Source organism: Lepidochelys kempii, chromosome 15, assembly GCF_965140265.1.
Source record: "Lepidochelys kempii isolate rLepKem1 chromosome 15, rLepKem1.hap2, whole genome shotgun sequence".
Classification (NCBI taxonomy): Eukaryota; Metazoa; Chordata; order Testudines; family Cheloniidae; genus Lepidochelys; species Lepidochelys kempii.
In genome coordinates, this window is record NC_133270.1 from 26,527,048 (window position 1) to 26,540,881 (window position 13,834).

The window sequence follows — 13,834 nt, forward strand, 5'->3', positions numbered from 1 at the left end:
AGAAACTCCACAATTATATTAGATAGGGGAAAAAAAATTGTTAGAAGGGCTATAAGACCTCATGCTACAAGGGATCAGCCAGCCACTGACTGACTAGGATTAGGAAGAAACTTGCCTCTAAGGTCAAGTTAGTCAGTATGTGTCCACTATGAAGATTTTGCACCTTCCTCTAAAGCATCTGGTAGTGGCCACTGACAGAGACCAAATACCTGGCTACATGGACCACTGACAACTGACCAGTTGATCAAGTCTTACAATTTCTGTGTTTTGTGGCAGTGTTGAAAGTAGAACCCAGGAGTCCAGACTCTCTGAAACCTGCCTTACCTAGTAGACCACACTGCAGGTATACTGTAGGGAGGAGTTTTTCACTAGCCAGGGCAGACTGTGTTAACTAATCCAATAGTTTCTACGCTGATGCTGTGATAGATATGTACTGGCTGTGTGAGGATGTGCATCAAACTCCTCACTGGCTCTGCTTTCATCTCTCACTTGTCTCTAGAAAATGTACAAATGGATTGCCCCAAATTTTTTTAAATTGCAACTCCTAAACTGTTCTTCCTTGTTTGCAGGGAATGAGCATCCCTGCCCAACCTCATGCTTCCACCCGGGCTGGCTCTGAGAGGAGGTCAGAGCAACGCAGGCTTCTCTCATCCTTCACTGGTAGCTGTGACAGCGACCTACTCAAATTTAACCAACTCAAGGTAGGTCATGCAACCAGATTTTTATTCTGTGAATCGGAGAGCACAGGTCAGGTGCTGGTTAGGAATAAGCTACGGCAAGGCCAGCTAAAAGCCGCAGATCCATGACAAATCCTGTGAGTTATAAATCTCTCCATGATGCCATATATTTCCTTGTCACATTAAGCTGTGTATTACACTGTAGCAGTATGTCTGGGAGCAAGAGCTACTTAGTACAATATGTCCAGTAGTTTCAACTGCATGATCAAGGGGGTTGATAATGGGACAAAGAGACTCATCTGTAAATTGTGGGTTCCAATCTAGTTCAGGTTAGTAGTAACCAGAAGTAGTTTTACCATCTGATGGCTGTGTAGCCTGTGTGAAATTAGATGGTGATCTCGGTCCAGTTCCTAGTGGACACGTATTCGCATCACAAAAACCTCCACGTTTGGGCACCCTTGTTCGTCATCTCACTGAAGGTTTGAGTGGGGTTTCCAAACTGAACTGTCTTCTCACCCCTTCGTTGTACCGTCTCTTCAGAACAGCAGGTAGTTTGAGGTACTTTGGCCTGGGGTATTGACTTTCGGGAGAACTAAATACACATAAAATTCCAAACAGTACAAGCGCTAGATCTCTTTGATCTAATATTCAAATACCTAAAGGGAATGGAAAGAAGCAAATCAGCGGGAAATCCATGGGGCAGAGGTCATCACAGATACCCTGTGGGGTTTAACACATGATAGGCAGTGACAATAAAACAGGAAGCAGACAATCAGTGAACAAATGGAGTTGAGCCCCAGACCAAAACTGTGCTTTAGACACTGGGCTGTATCTCCTTTGCCCTAAACGGGCCTGTTCTACCAACTTTCACAAAAACATGCAGCGAATCAGGGCAGGGCTGGGAGCAGACGACGTCTACTCAAGACGATGTCTTCCCTTCTTTAACCACTAGACTACACTCCCTTTCACAGCTAACGTGGAGGTAATTAATAGTCTGATTTAACTATAGAGTCAGGAGCCACATGCTGCAATGTCACACTTGTAGCATGGAACACACTGCAAATGCTCTTTCTTGTGTGCTGTGTACTGTGCGGATTGCTGTTTCGTTTTTTGCTCATGATGGTTTGGGGTTGTTTTGTACACAGTTCCGGAAGAAAAAACTAAAATTCTGCAAGAGTCACATTCATGACTGGGGCCTTTTTGCTATGGAGCCCATTGCAGCTGACGAGATGGTGATTGAATATGTGGGTCAGAACATCAGACAGGTAAGATGGATTTCCTCACAGGTGACCACAGGGCCTTTGCCATGATTCAGTCATGAAGTGTGGAAGGCCACATGTATCTGTCCTCCGTAGCATCGCTCTTCATACCTCCCTGGGTTTATTTATCTTCTCCATCCTGCTTGTGAATTCACAAACACTAAAGCTTCCTTGAAGCTTTCAATACTGCACGATTGCATACATCTTGAGTGTTTCTTCTGGGTTTTTTTGTGCATGGCTCAGTTCTCTTGCTCTGTTTCCTCCTGCCTGCCCCCTGCTCTCTGGAAACCCAGAGAGTAACATATGCAAGGCAAAGTCATTGTGCAGAATCCTATTGATGATGTTTTGTCACATCTGTGTGGAAATGAGCATAAGATAAAAGACTCCAATTTATGATTTTTGACAAGACAAGTTTAAAATACTTTTGTTCACATGATGGACTGGCTGGTCCCTTTAATGCTGAGTGGTGAAGACTCGGCGTGCATTTAAAAACAAACAAACGGTTGTTTAGAATCCCCGATCAATGTAGGCTGGAGCAGGATTTCTCAAAACAGGATTAAATCCAGGCATATTCTCAGAATTTTTGTCTTTTTTTTTTTTTATAGAGTGCAATAAATTTACACAGCCCTTTAGCTACCCATTCACTGCTCTGGATGAACATACAATCTGTAAGGCAAACGAAACACAGACATGAAGAAGCTGTGCTATAGATAGGGTTGAGAGTCACCTACTTTTTGAAAGAAGATTATTGTAAGGGCTCTAAAATCCAAATTTGGGGTCATTTGAGCAGTTGGGTTCCTGAGATACAACTCTCCCCACCCCATAAAACATCAGCTGTTTACAAAAAAATCACATGATTTTTCTAAAATTTTGTTGCCCACATCTGGGGCTCAAACTAATGCTCTGATCTTCCCCAAAATGATATGATCCCATGGGATTGATCTCAGCTTGTACACTGGGGAAGCAATACTGAATAAATTATTGAGGGTAAAGTTTGGAACTCCAGGTCAGCACGAGGTAACCTGATGTGTCTAAAACAGTTAAATTGCACATGTAGCAAGACTAGGGCTCTGCTGAAGCCATAGAGCGTGCAGGCAGCTCAGGGTTACACACTGGACTCATTGAGCCTCAACTGCATCTATGCACTGTGAGTTCAAGCCCTACCCCTGGCAGATTTCAGAGATGGGTGTTGTTCACAGTAGCTGTTCTCTGCCTGTATCGTGCAGGGGCTCTTTCTGGAAATTTTGCCCTGACCAAATTTCTGGTTTAAGAGCATAATTTTAAAGTTCTCTAAAATCCACGTGCAGAGTCCGATTGTACTTTAGAAGTATTGTCAAGGGAGAAATTGAGCGGGATGTGATGAAAGGAATCCAAGTGACTGGGACATGGGTTCTTTATACACATTCCTCTTTACATGAGCTAGGCAGAGCATTTTCGGAGTCTTACAATCTTTTTCAGTGCAGAGCTAGGGGCTCTGCCAAGTGTTGTCCTCAGTGTAGGTTTCAGTGGTGTATGGATTTAAAACAGGGGTTCTCAAACTGGGGTTGGAACCCCTGAGGGTGTCACAAGATGATTACATGGGGGGTCATGAGCGGTCAGCCTTCACCCCAAACCCCACTTTGCCTCCAGCATTTATAATGGTGTTAAATATATAAAAAGTGTTTTTAATTTATAAGGGGGGCCGTACTCAGAGGCTTGTGAAAGGGGTCACCAGTACAAAAGTTTGAGAATCACTGATTTAAACTGTAAAGCAGGCTTTTCTAAAGTCCAAGGGAATTAGGTGCTGAATCCCATTTGAAATTCAGTGCCTAATCTTTGAAAATCCCATCCTAAATGTTTGTCCTTTGAATTTTAAGTCTATCTTCTCTTGAATAATTTGGGGGGGTGAATATCTTTTTAAATCCCGAATGGCAGTTTTGGTTTGTGCCTTTTAAATTAACTGCATGTAAATCCCACGTACTTTACTGCCCGTCTCCTTGTGCCATAGAGGCACACGTTGACTCGACAATTGGTTTGCCCGGTAGGTCATTGCAGACATGCGAGAGAAGCGATACGAGGATGAAGGCATTGGGAGCAGTTACATGTTCAGGGTCGACCATGACACCATCATCGATGCAACAAAATGTGGAAACTTTGCCAGGTTCATTAATCATAGCTGCAATGTAAGTATCACTTCGCTTATGCTTTCGAGTTGGCCTTTACTTACAGATAAACCAGCCAGACACTCAGTTATACTCTGAGGTGGTGATGTTTAATAGGAACTGAAATCAACATATTGATAAGCTGATGTGGGTCAAGACTAGTATAAAGAACTGGTATGAGGGGACTAGAAGATGTAAGTTACAACAATTTAGAGTCCGCTCTGAATTTGGCCCTAGAAATCCGACTGTATCTAAAGATCCTGGAGAGACACTATTGTACGGTGTTTAGGGAAAGTGTATTTAAAACAAAACATAGCCCTAACACTGGTATGGGAACAGTCTCCAAATGGTGTTCATGTAGGACCAGGGTTGTCTGTCTCCTCCAGGCGGGGACTCTGCCTTCGCCTGTGTTCTGTACAGTACTGGGCAGACTGTGTGCACTCAATGAGTAGTAATAATTTGGGTGTCTGAGTCATTACCGCCTCCCACCTCCCATTACCAAAGCCTGTAGGCGCCGTTCATGCTGACTGAACAAACTGTCACGATCTGTACCTTAGAAAAAGGATATGAAGGCTGAACTTTGTTTTTTGTCTTAATTCCGCTAATAAATCTTCCCATTCCCATGAGGAATTGAGTATGGCAGGGAAAAAAAATGAAAGCCCCACACTCCAGCCTCAGGAAAAGGACCTGTGCCCCTCTGTAAAAATAATTGCAACATTTCAGCTGATTTAAATAACTGCTAAAAAAGCCAGCACATCTAAAACTTTCAGAAAATTAACCCCTTTCCCAATTTGTCACCCCTGCAGCCAAATTGTTACGCTAAAGTCGTCACCGTGGAGTCTCAGAAGAAGATTGTCATCTACTCGAAGCAGCACATCAGCGTGAATGAGGAAATTACCTATGACTACAAGTTTCCGATCGAGGATGTAAAGATCCCGTGTCTGTGCGGCTCTGAGAACTGCAGGGGGACCCTGAACTAATCCCGAGGCTTCTCGTCACACTTGCACCTTCGGCCATGTCAGAACTGCAGTAACCAGGTGTGGTTGCACTTTGCCAAAAAAAAAAAAAAGAGAGAGAGAGAGAAGAAAACCAAGCAAGTTTCGCACTTCTGTCAGGATCACAAGTGAAAGCAAAAAGCGCACATGCATAACTAGGACTGTTCACGTTTCAGGTGCTCTTCCTCATCAGATCCAACACACACAAAAGGTGATTACCACTTTGTGGCATAGTATATCCAAACACTAGCTTCTCTCTGTTCAGTCTCTATTTTATTGCTCATCGTACGATAATGGTACCTTTGTTGTTGTTGTTGTTGTTTTTGTTGTAAACCTTTGTCTTTCTATAAATGCTGCTACCTTTTTTCTCATCAGTTTGTTGTTTGAAAAAGACATTCAACGTTTAAATGTGAAGCAGAGACTGAAAATGCCATAAAGGTTTGTTGGGAGCTTGATTGGCTGAAATTGCACAGACTTTTCAGAGTAAGCTGTAAATAAATGTATGGTTGATGTTACAGAGCAAGCCAGAGGCTTGGATGCAAGAGTGTGAGTGTGTATGTGTATGCTTGGGTGTGTCTCAAGTGAGACTATAAATGAACTGTCCTGCCTTTTCCTTAGAGATGGGCCTGATCAATTCCTCTGACCCAAACATCCTGGAATGCTGGGGAACATTCAGCTCTGTAATGGGCCTGAATGTAATGCCTTAGGCTCACCTCTAATTTTCACATGCCATGCTGGTATTTTGGGGGGATCAATAGCTCTGTTACCATACAGGAAAAATATTTAATACCACAATCTGTATAATAAGTTTAATCAGTTACTTAGTCCTTACTCGCGAAAGGTGGCTTGAGAAATGGCCTTTTCTGTATCTACGTTTCTGGTGGATCTGTTCCTCTTTCATTCAAAATACTGAGGCTGAAATTAAATGATCAGTACAGTCATTGTTTATGCTGTAGAAATCTTACTGTCTTTTAAGCATACACTACCAGAACAATCCATGGAAGATGGCACTGAGATTTCTTTCCCTATAAGAAACCAACTGCTGGGTTTCTTTTGTTGTTTATTTCCAACTTTGCCTCTTGACACGCACCCTTTCCCCCCCCCCCCCCGACTTTTCATTCAGACTGTTTGCTCTGCACTTGTATGGGCGAGATTCTTGTTCTACTGCTAAAGGGCTATATTCTGCCCCTCTCACTCACACTGAGCAGTACCTTAAATTAGTCCCATTCATTTCAATAGGACTAATTATGGAGTAAGGCACTGCTCTAAGTGCATGAGGGTATCAGAGTCTGTCCCAAACTGTACAGTATGAAAATTGGGTTTTAAAAAAGTTTAACTTCCAAATAAAAACATTTATTTTCCTTTTAGAAAATATTTGATCACTGTAAGTGTATGTTGTAATGAAATCCTCAGTTTTGTACTAGGGGTTCCATTTCAGATGAGCCAGAATCCCATGCAAGTATTTCTTTTGATCTGAAATATTGTTTGGCCACTTGAAGGTAAGCAGATCAGTCTTTCAAACCGTATTCTATTCCTCCTGCTTACAAGTGGAACTTAGTTGTATTAAGCCATTTTAAAAAAAAAAACACTTTGTAGAGGGAAAATCTTACTGTTATCACAGTAACTAAAAATCTTTTCCCTTTAGAGTAAATTGGACAACTGAGTTCCATACTCTCTTCTGTCTAGTGACGATTACTGCCTGATCATGCTTCAGTGATCAGAAGTTGAAATCTTAGAAATGAGTTTTTTAGAAGTTATTTATACTGCATATGTATTTGCCAGGACTGTATTACAGTATGTAGCATGTAATATGGGGTAGACTTCTATATTTCATTTCTGTTTCAAGCAAAAGGCCTAGAGGACCTGGACTGATACAAGCTGCCTTACTATCCTCAGCTAGAAATGCAAATAATATTTACATTGTCCCTGAGATTGGACATGCAATAGTCTCTCCTTTTATTTATTTTGTTTTTGTTTTGTTGGTCCCCCGCACCCCAGTAAATGCTTTCTGAAAATCTCCTCAACAGTGGGTATTTGTGACCCAAAGACATACATTTATTAGAAGCACAAGTGGTTTCTGTCTTTGAGAGCTGGTTATAACTACAGCTGCATTGGGAGCGTTTTGAAATTAAGCCAACTGCCCCTTTATTTGTTTTAATATGATTCTTCCTTTCATACTGTCTCTCCAGTTGGCATGTCTAAGGCTTTGGGGACTGCACTAAAGCCTTGTGTTTCAGAACTAAAGTTCTAAACCATATTAATTTCTCTGCCTTCTTCCTTTCCATCCCTTCAAACTACTGTATCAACATTGGTTTCTTACAAATACATGGTCCAGTCTACATGTACAATATGTTTCCTACGACACTGATGACCCCAGTGGATTGTGAGGGAAGATAGGGTGGCCACATGCAATTGCCTTTTCTTTATTATGGAGAAGCAGCCTATAGAAATTCTGGCCAAGATTTAAAAAATGAAACTACTATTAGTTTCCTAGGGTGAAATTTTCAGAAGTGCCGAAGTACCATTAGCTTCTAAGTCACTCTGGCGCTTTTGGAAATGTTATCCGTAAATCCCTATTTAGGCTCTTAAATAACTACCCTGACTTTTCCAAAGTGTTCAGCAGCCAGCTGCTTCCATGGGAGCAGCTGAGTGCTCAGCACTTTTGAAAAAACAGGTTACGTATTTCAGAGTCTAAATATGAGCTTAGAAGCCTGACTTCATGCTTCTTTTTGTGTGTGTGTGTGTGTGTGTTTGTTTCCCTTCAGAATCTGGGCTTGCAGGGCCCAGTATGCAGAGTTTCCATCTTGAATTGAGCAGCCTCTGAGTGGGCCAGGATGGAGTATTTGGTGGTGGGACTTGTAGTCTCCAAAGGATATCTCAGCTGACATTAAATGAGTGGCAGCAATGGCCTCCATTTTATGCATACTCGTTTTGGCCGCCTCATTCCTGGCAAGTCACCCACGTGGTCTTGGTTGGGCAATGTCTGGGCACTCTGCAGATACAAATACGTATGTGGGCCACTGTACCAGTTACACATTCATGACTCTTCCTAGTTATGAAGGCTGGTACCCTACAAACCTGAGATTGATGAGCAAAATGGAGGGACCATAGTGTGTGATGTATAGACATCAGCCCAAGGCTGGCAGAGCCTTATGCTGTGCTAAATTGGGTGTTGCCATAGCCATTAAAAGCTGATTGTAATGTGGGAAGTTTTCAAGGGGGGGAGAACTACTAAAATCAAATCTTGCCAGGCATTCTTTTTTGGAGGGGTATTTACAGAAGTATTTTTCTTCATTGAAGACCATATCCTTAATTCTGCTTGGGCTTACATTAACAACAAACAAAGAGATTGAATGTGTTCACTGTTAAATTTTATCCCCTGAAACTGAATCACTTTAATGTGTCTGCTACGTGAAACAATCCCAGAAAATAACACAAAAGTTGTGGAAATGTAGTTGCAAGTTCTATTGTCCCCAAGCACGAATGAGCTGGCTTTAATTATGTTTGTAAATGCCTTAGAAATTGGCATACATAGTAAGTGCCCTCTCTGCTTGAAAAACCTGCATGTCCTGCCTGCCCTGTTCATTTATCTGTCAGTTTCACACCAATATTTTCCAATTCCAGAACTATGTTGGGTCCCATAAGTAATCTGTAACTATCAAGGGGTGGGAAGGGGCTCATCTTGCAGATATTTATATTGTACAGAACATCTTATTTCTACCAGAAAAGCATTTTTAAATTCTGACAATGTAGACAGTAGATTCAGTTCTGGTTTTTGTGACCTTTTTCAGGGATCATTTCAGTGCATTTCTATATAAAATAAAAATTTAAGGAAAAAAGGATTTTGAAGTTTAAAAAAATGCATCTTCTGTACATAGGCAAACTTAAGAATCTTCTCTTCAGACACTGTTTCTTGTAGAAACATGTTGAATTTTTTTGCTGATTTCTTTGTACTTCAAGAGCATGTAAATAATTTATTAAAAGTGGCTATTGTAATTTGGAGTTCTTTTTAAAAAGAAGATTCCAGCTCTAACTCGTGTCAGGATGACGGGGGAGGGAGAAGGAATGCTTATAGAAAAGGAGCTGGTGGCATTTACAGCTTGTGTCAAGCTTTGTATAATGTAAATTCTGTATAAATATTTTTTTTGGTCAAATAAGTAGACGAAATTAGAAGCATTAAGAAACTGAAGACAAAAGAATGCCAAGTGGAGGCTTTGTTTTTGTTTTTGTTTGCCAGTCTGAAACCTAATGTGCAAAATCTATTTATTTCAAGCGAGGAAATATGTACAGTCTATTAATAGACAACCTAAAATATATTTAAGCAAATCTGCATCTGGATTTTTTCAATTTAATGTGTTTTTTTTATAAATTTCCTCTTTAATTGCAATTGTAATATTTGTACAAGTGAAAAGAAACACATTGTAAAGGACACTCTAATCCAATCGGCAGTTTTAAAAACAAAACCTAAAAAGCTGCCTTCATTCCTTGCTGTTTCATGGGTTCTGTAAACAGGTTGTTTTAATTCACAGTGTGAAGGTTAAGGGCCTCCTTTAAAAGGAGGCAGGTAAAATGGTTTGCAATAAATGAAAATTCTGCTTTTTTTTTTTTTTTTTTTTAAGTTCTCTTTAAAAAAAATCTCTGCTTTGAAGATTTAGGATTTCTGCTTTCGCTTTTGTTAAGCAAATTTATAAATTTAGGGATGTTTTGTGCATATAGATTCTGTCATCAGTATGTATCTTGTTTTGAAGAAAGTGTTTTGTTGTGGATGTGTCATGCTGTATATATTTGTTCATATTTTTGTGAATTGAATACTATGTACCATTGTATTATAGTAACTTTTATAAAGCAAACCATAAATATACTGACTTTTCTTACAGAAAAAAACACTATGTTGTGCTTATTATTCTATTACAGTAGCATCTAGAGGCCTCTGAGATTGGGGACCCCATTGTGCTAGGCCTTGTATGGACGCACAATAAGAGACTGTCCCTATCCTGAAGAGCTACATTTTATTAACATACCCATGTGAATCTCTTTGCAGGATCAGGGCCTATAAACATAGAGCCCGATTCTGTCACACTTTGTCACGTGAGTAACCCTGTTGACTTCGGTGTGACTGTTTGCATGGGTAAGGATCACTTACTTGAATAAGAGTTGTGGGATTGGACTCATACTTTGCACAGCTATAGCTCTTCTTATCTCAGGATCCCAAAACGCACTAATTGAAACATCGATTCAGAGATTTTAAGGGACCATTATGATCATCTAGCCTGCATACATCTCAGCATCCCATAGAGATTACTGTTGGAGGCTGAGTTTGTATTATCGGTCCGTGACTCTTTATGCCATAAGGCTGGCAGGGAGCTAAGAGCTTTTAGTTTGGGTGTTTTTTTTTTTTAATTGTGCTAAATCTGTAATGAACTTGATCTACTTTTTACAGTAGAGGGAAACAGATACAAAATTAAGAGTCTTGCCCAAGGTCACTGCCATGGGATGTATGTAGCCCATGTTAGCCCAGCAAGCGAAGGGTTAATACAAGCCCTGCCAGCTACTGCTGATTGGCAGTCTAGCAGCAGCTGGGAGGATAAAAGGGCTGGGAAGCAGAAGGGAGAGGCTGCTACAGAGTAAGTGAGAAGGGAACTCCAGTCAGTGGATTGCTAGACAACTGGACAACACCCAGCAAGGGGCAAACAAACCCACAGAGTGAAGAGCCTGCAGAGGCCCGATGGAAGGTAGGAAGGAGCTCCGGGCATTGTCCAGGTCAGCACCCCTGACTCTCCTTATGTAGCTTGAGGGCCTGGAGCTGGAACCCAATGGAGCGGGCAGGCCTGGGATCCCCTACCAGCCCCCTGGGGGTTTCCAGATTCCTGGACCCCAGGGGTAGACTGACAGCTCCACTGAGCTGAGGGAACCAGAGCCATGCACCCCCTGCCCCCGTTTAGCCACAGGGGTCACCGCTTCAGTCCGACATCAAGAGAGTGGCAGACCTGAAGATAAAACCCTGGATTCCTTTACTCTCAGCCCCTTGTTTGGCCATTAAAGCACCACCCCCTCTGTTCATTATTGGCAGTATTGGCCCAAATGTGCTAGGGTTCTGTCTGTAGGAAGAGACGGTCCCTGCCTCAGAGAGCTTACAACTGAAACAGATGAAAAAACAAGCCCAGCGTGGCAGAAAAGGAGGCCATGAACTAGGGTTTGCGGTAGCAAATTTCATCACTTGGGTGAGATGCCGTTTCTATTTATACCTCCCGCCCCACGTTCTGCAGGTGATGAGAATGGCCTGGATTTTCAAAAGCTCCTATGGGAGAAACTGGGAGCTTAAGTGGCCAAAAAGGTTTTCTAAGGTTCCTAGGGCTGCACAAGACCATTTCAGAAGCAGCCTGGTGCTTGGGCCCAAGGGCCGAATTGGACGCATTGATAAGCCACCTAAGGGCGTGGTTCTCGGGGGGGGGGGGGGGGTTTAACTTGATGGGCTTGTGGATTTGCAAAGTTGTGCGAAGTCGTCCCTCCCCCGGTATTGTGCTTCTGAGATAGTTGTAGGGAGGCACAACGTGACATCTGTCTGCCCGTCATCTGTGTTCCCCTTGGGGTCCGTGTTCTCCTGCACATGCTCCACTCTCCATAACTACCAAGTTGTGAGCCGCTCCCTGGGTGACCTTCTCAATCTCTAGTTGCTCCTCATTCCGAGCAGTTGGGGCAGGGAGGAAGGTACGAATCTCCCCAGACCAGTGGCAGAGGGAGGCAGGACCCTATCTCCACACAACCACCTCTCCCTTTCCCACCCTGGATCCAATGCTTGCCCTGCTCCAACTGCTTTGGGTCCCCTCAGAATTCTGCCTCAGTGAGGAAGGGCTGGTCTAGCCTGTCCCAGCCCGCCCCAAGGTATATTTGCAGGGAAAGGAGTGGGCTTTTTCCATTCCTCCCCCACCACTTCTTGTAGAAAAATATGTTGTCCTAGCCTGTTGGCCCTCCTCTCCAGCCGCTCCCCACAGCACACACGCACTCCTGAGAGGGGAAGGGCAGGAGGCTCTGCTAGAGCTGCCCTCTGACTGGGGTGAGGGGGAAAAGAAGTGCAAGACACTTCCCTTAAAGGTAAAGTGGGGGCAGGGGACAGTGACTGATACAGGAGAGAGAGAGAGCCACAAGAAATTGGACAGGAGATGCAAAAAAAGGGGAGGACTCTCCCCCATGGTTGGGAAGAGAAGCAGTTCCCCCAGGCAGTCAATTATCTAACCGCCAGTCAATTGAGTTCTGCCCCCCCCCCCATAACCTCCCTCTTTGCCCCTCAGGCCACTTGATTTTCATCTGCCCATTCACCCCCTTTGATGGGTCACTTTCCCTCCCTGCCTCCTTCCAGGTGTCTCCGTCCTCTTGTTCTCAGCTATTTATGCAAACCTTTTTTTTTTTTTTTTTTTTGGCAAATCCTGCAGTTTGGGGCTAAATGCTGGGAATTGGGAGCTGCAGGTTCTTGTTGACAATGGTGACAGAAGTGTGTGCGTACTGGGTTCCAGTTCCAACTAACCTCTCTCTTGCCCAGCAGGGGCCTGAGCCTGGAATCCCCTCCCGTGACTCTTCCTGGCCAATTCTCTGGTGCCAGCCCACAGGTCTCCCCCGTGTCAATGCTCCTTTTGCGGGTTGTTGTGGGGGAAGGCAGAGCCAAACGTAACACATTATGTGGGCAGTGGGGACTGACTTGGGGAAACCAGTGACAGAACTGTGGCCACATCGTATAATGATCCATTTTATTTCCAGGTCAGGTGTTCGCAGATGAAATTGGTTGGCATTTGTGTTGTTGTAACAATATGGTCTCCTGTCCCTTGAGTTTCTTCCACCAATGCTATGGCACCAATTCTCTGCTGGCATAGATGGACACATCACCACTGAACTCAATAGAGTTGTGTCAGTTGATGGCAGGGCTGAATTTGGCCCCCTCTGTAATGAGATGTTGGGCAATGTAAACAGAGACTGTCCCGGTTATGTGACACTGACAATGCTTTAAGCATCTCTGCTAAAAGCAATCTTAGGAACTGGTGTATAGTATAAATAGTCAGTGATGTTTTCTTCCTCTTCGTGAGAACCTGGTGCCCCCTCCCTCTAGTTAACCAAGTCAGTCACCCATCTCTACCATTTCCTGAGTCCCTTCCCCCTCTTAGGCTATCTGCCCTCTTCCTGTAACCCATGGTTTAAGGATGGGATCGCCAAGCATGGGAGGGAGGGTGTCTCCTGACCAGATTTTTTTCCTGCAGAGAAAAAACACCCATAGTCATGACTCTGACTCTGTTCTTGGTTCTGCCTGGTTTGCCGGGGGCCTGGTATCACAACCCACATGGTAACATTTTCAAAAGTGATAGGTACTTGAGAGCCTATTGCAAGTCAATGGGATGTCAGGTTTCAGAGTAACAGCCATGTTAGTCTGTATTCGCAAAAGGAAAAGGGGTACTTGTGGCACCTTAGAGACTAACCAATTTATTTGAGCATAAGCTTTCGTGAGCTACAGCTCACTTCATCGGATGCATACTGTGGAAACTGCAGCAGACTTTATATACACACAGAGAATATGAAACAATACCTCCTCCCACCCCACTGTCCTGCTGGTAATAGCTTATCTAAAGTGAGCATCAGGTTGGGCCATTTCCAGCACAAATCCAGGTTTTCTCACCCTCCACCCCACCCCCCACAAATTCACTCTCCTGATGGTGATAGCCCATCCAAAGTGACAACTCTTTACACAATGTGCATGATAATCAAGTTGGGCCATTTCC

The 13,834-nt window shown here is 43.3% G+C and overlaps 1 protein-coding gene across 4 annotated transcripts in view; it reads left to right on the top strand.

Annotated features, from left to right (window-relative positions):
• SETD1B (SET domain containing 1B, histone lysine methyltransferase) overlaps positions 1-9,229 on the top strand; it is a 70,211-nt gene extending 60,982 nt beyond the window's left edge. For 3 of the 4 annotated variants that reach the window (XM_073313483.1, XM_073313481.1, XM_073313482.1), the window contains exons 15-18: positions 570-701; positions 1,823-1,942; positions 3,961-4,098; positions 4,884-9,229. In XM_073313483.1, the coding sequence (XP_073169584.1) occupies positions 570-701; positions 1,823-1,942; positions 3,961-4,098; positions 4,884-5,057 (564 nt within the window). In that variant the 3' untranslated portion in view covers positions 5,058-9,229. The remainder of the gene's footprint in view (positions 1-569; positions 702-1,822; positions 1,943-3,960; positions 4,099-4,883) is intronic. The other variant, XR_012155135.1, reaches the window with a different exon arrangement.
• The last annotated feature ends 4,605 nt before the right edge of the window (positions 9,230-13,834 follow it).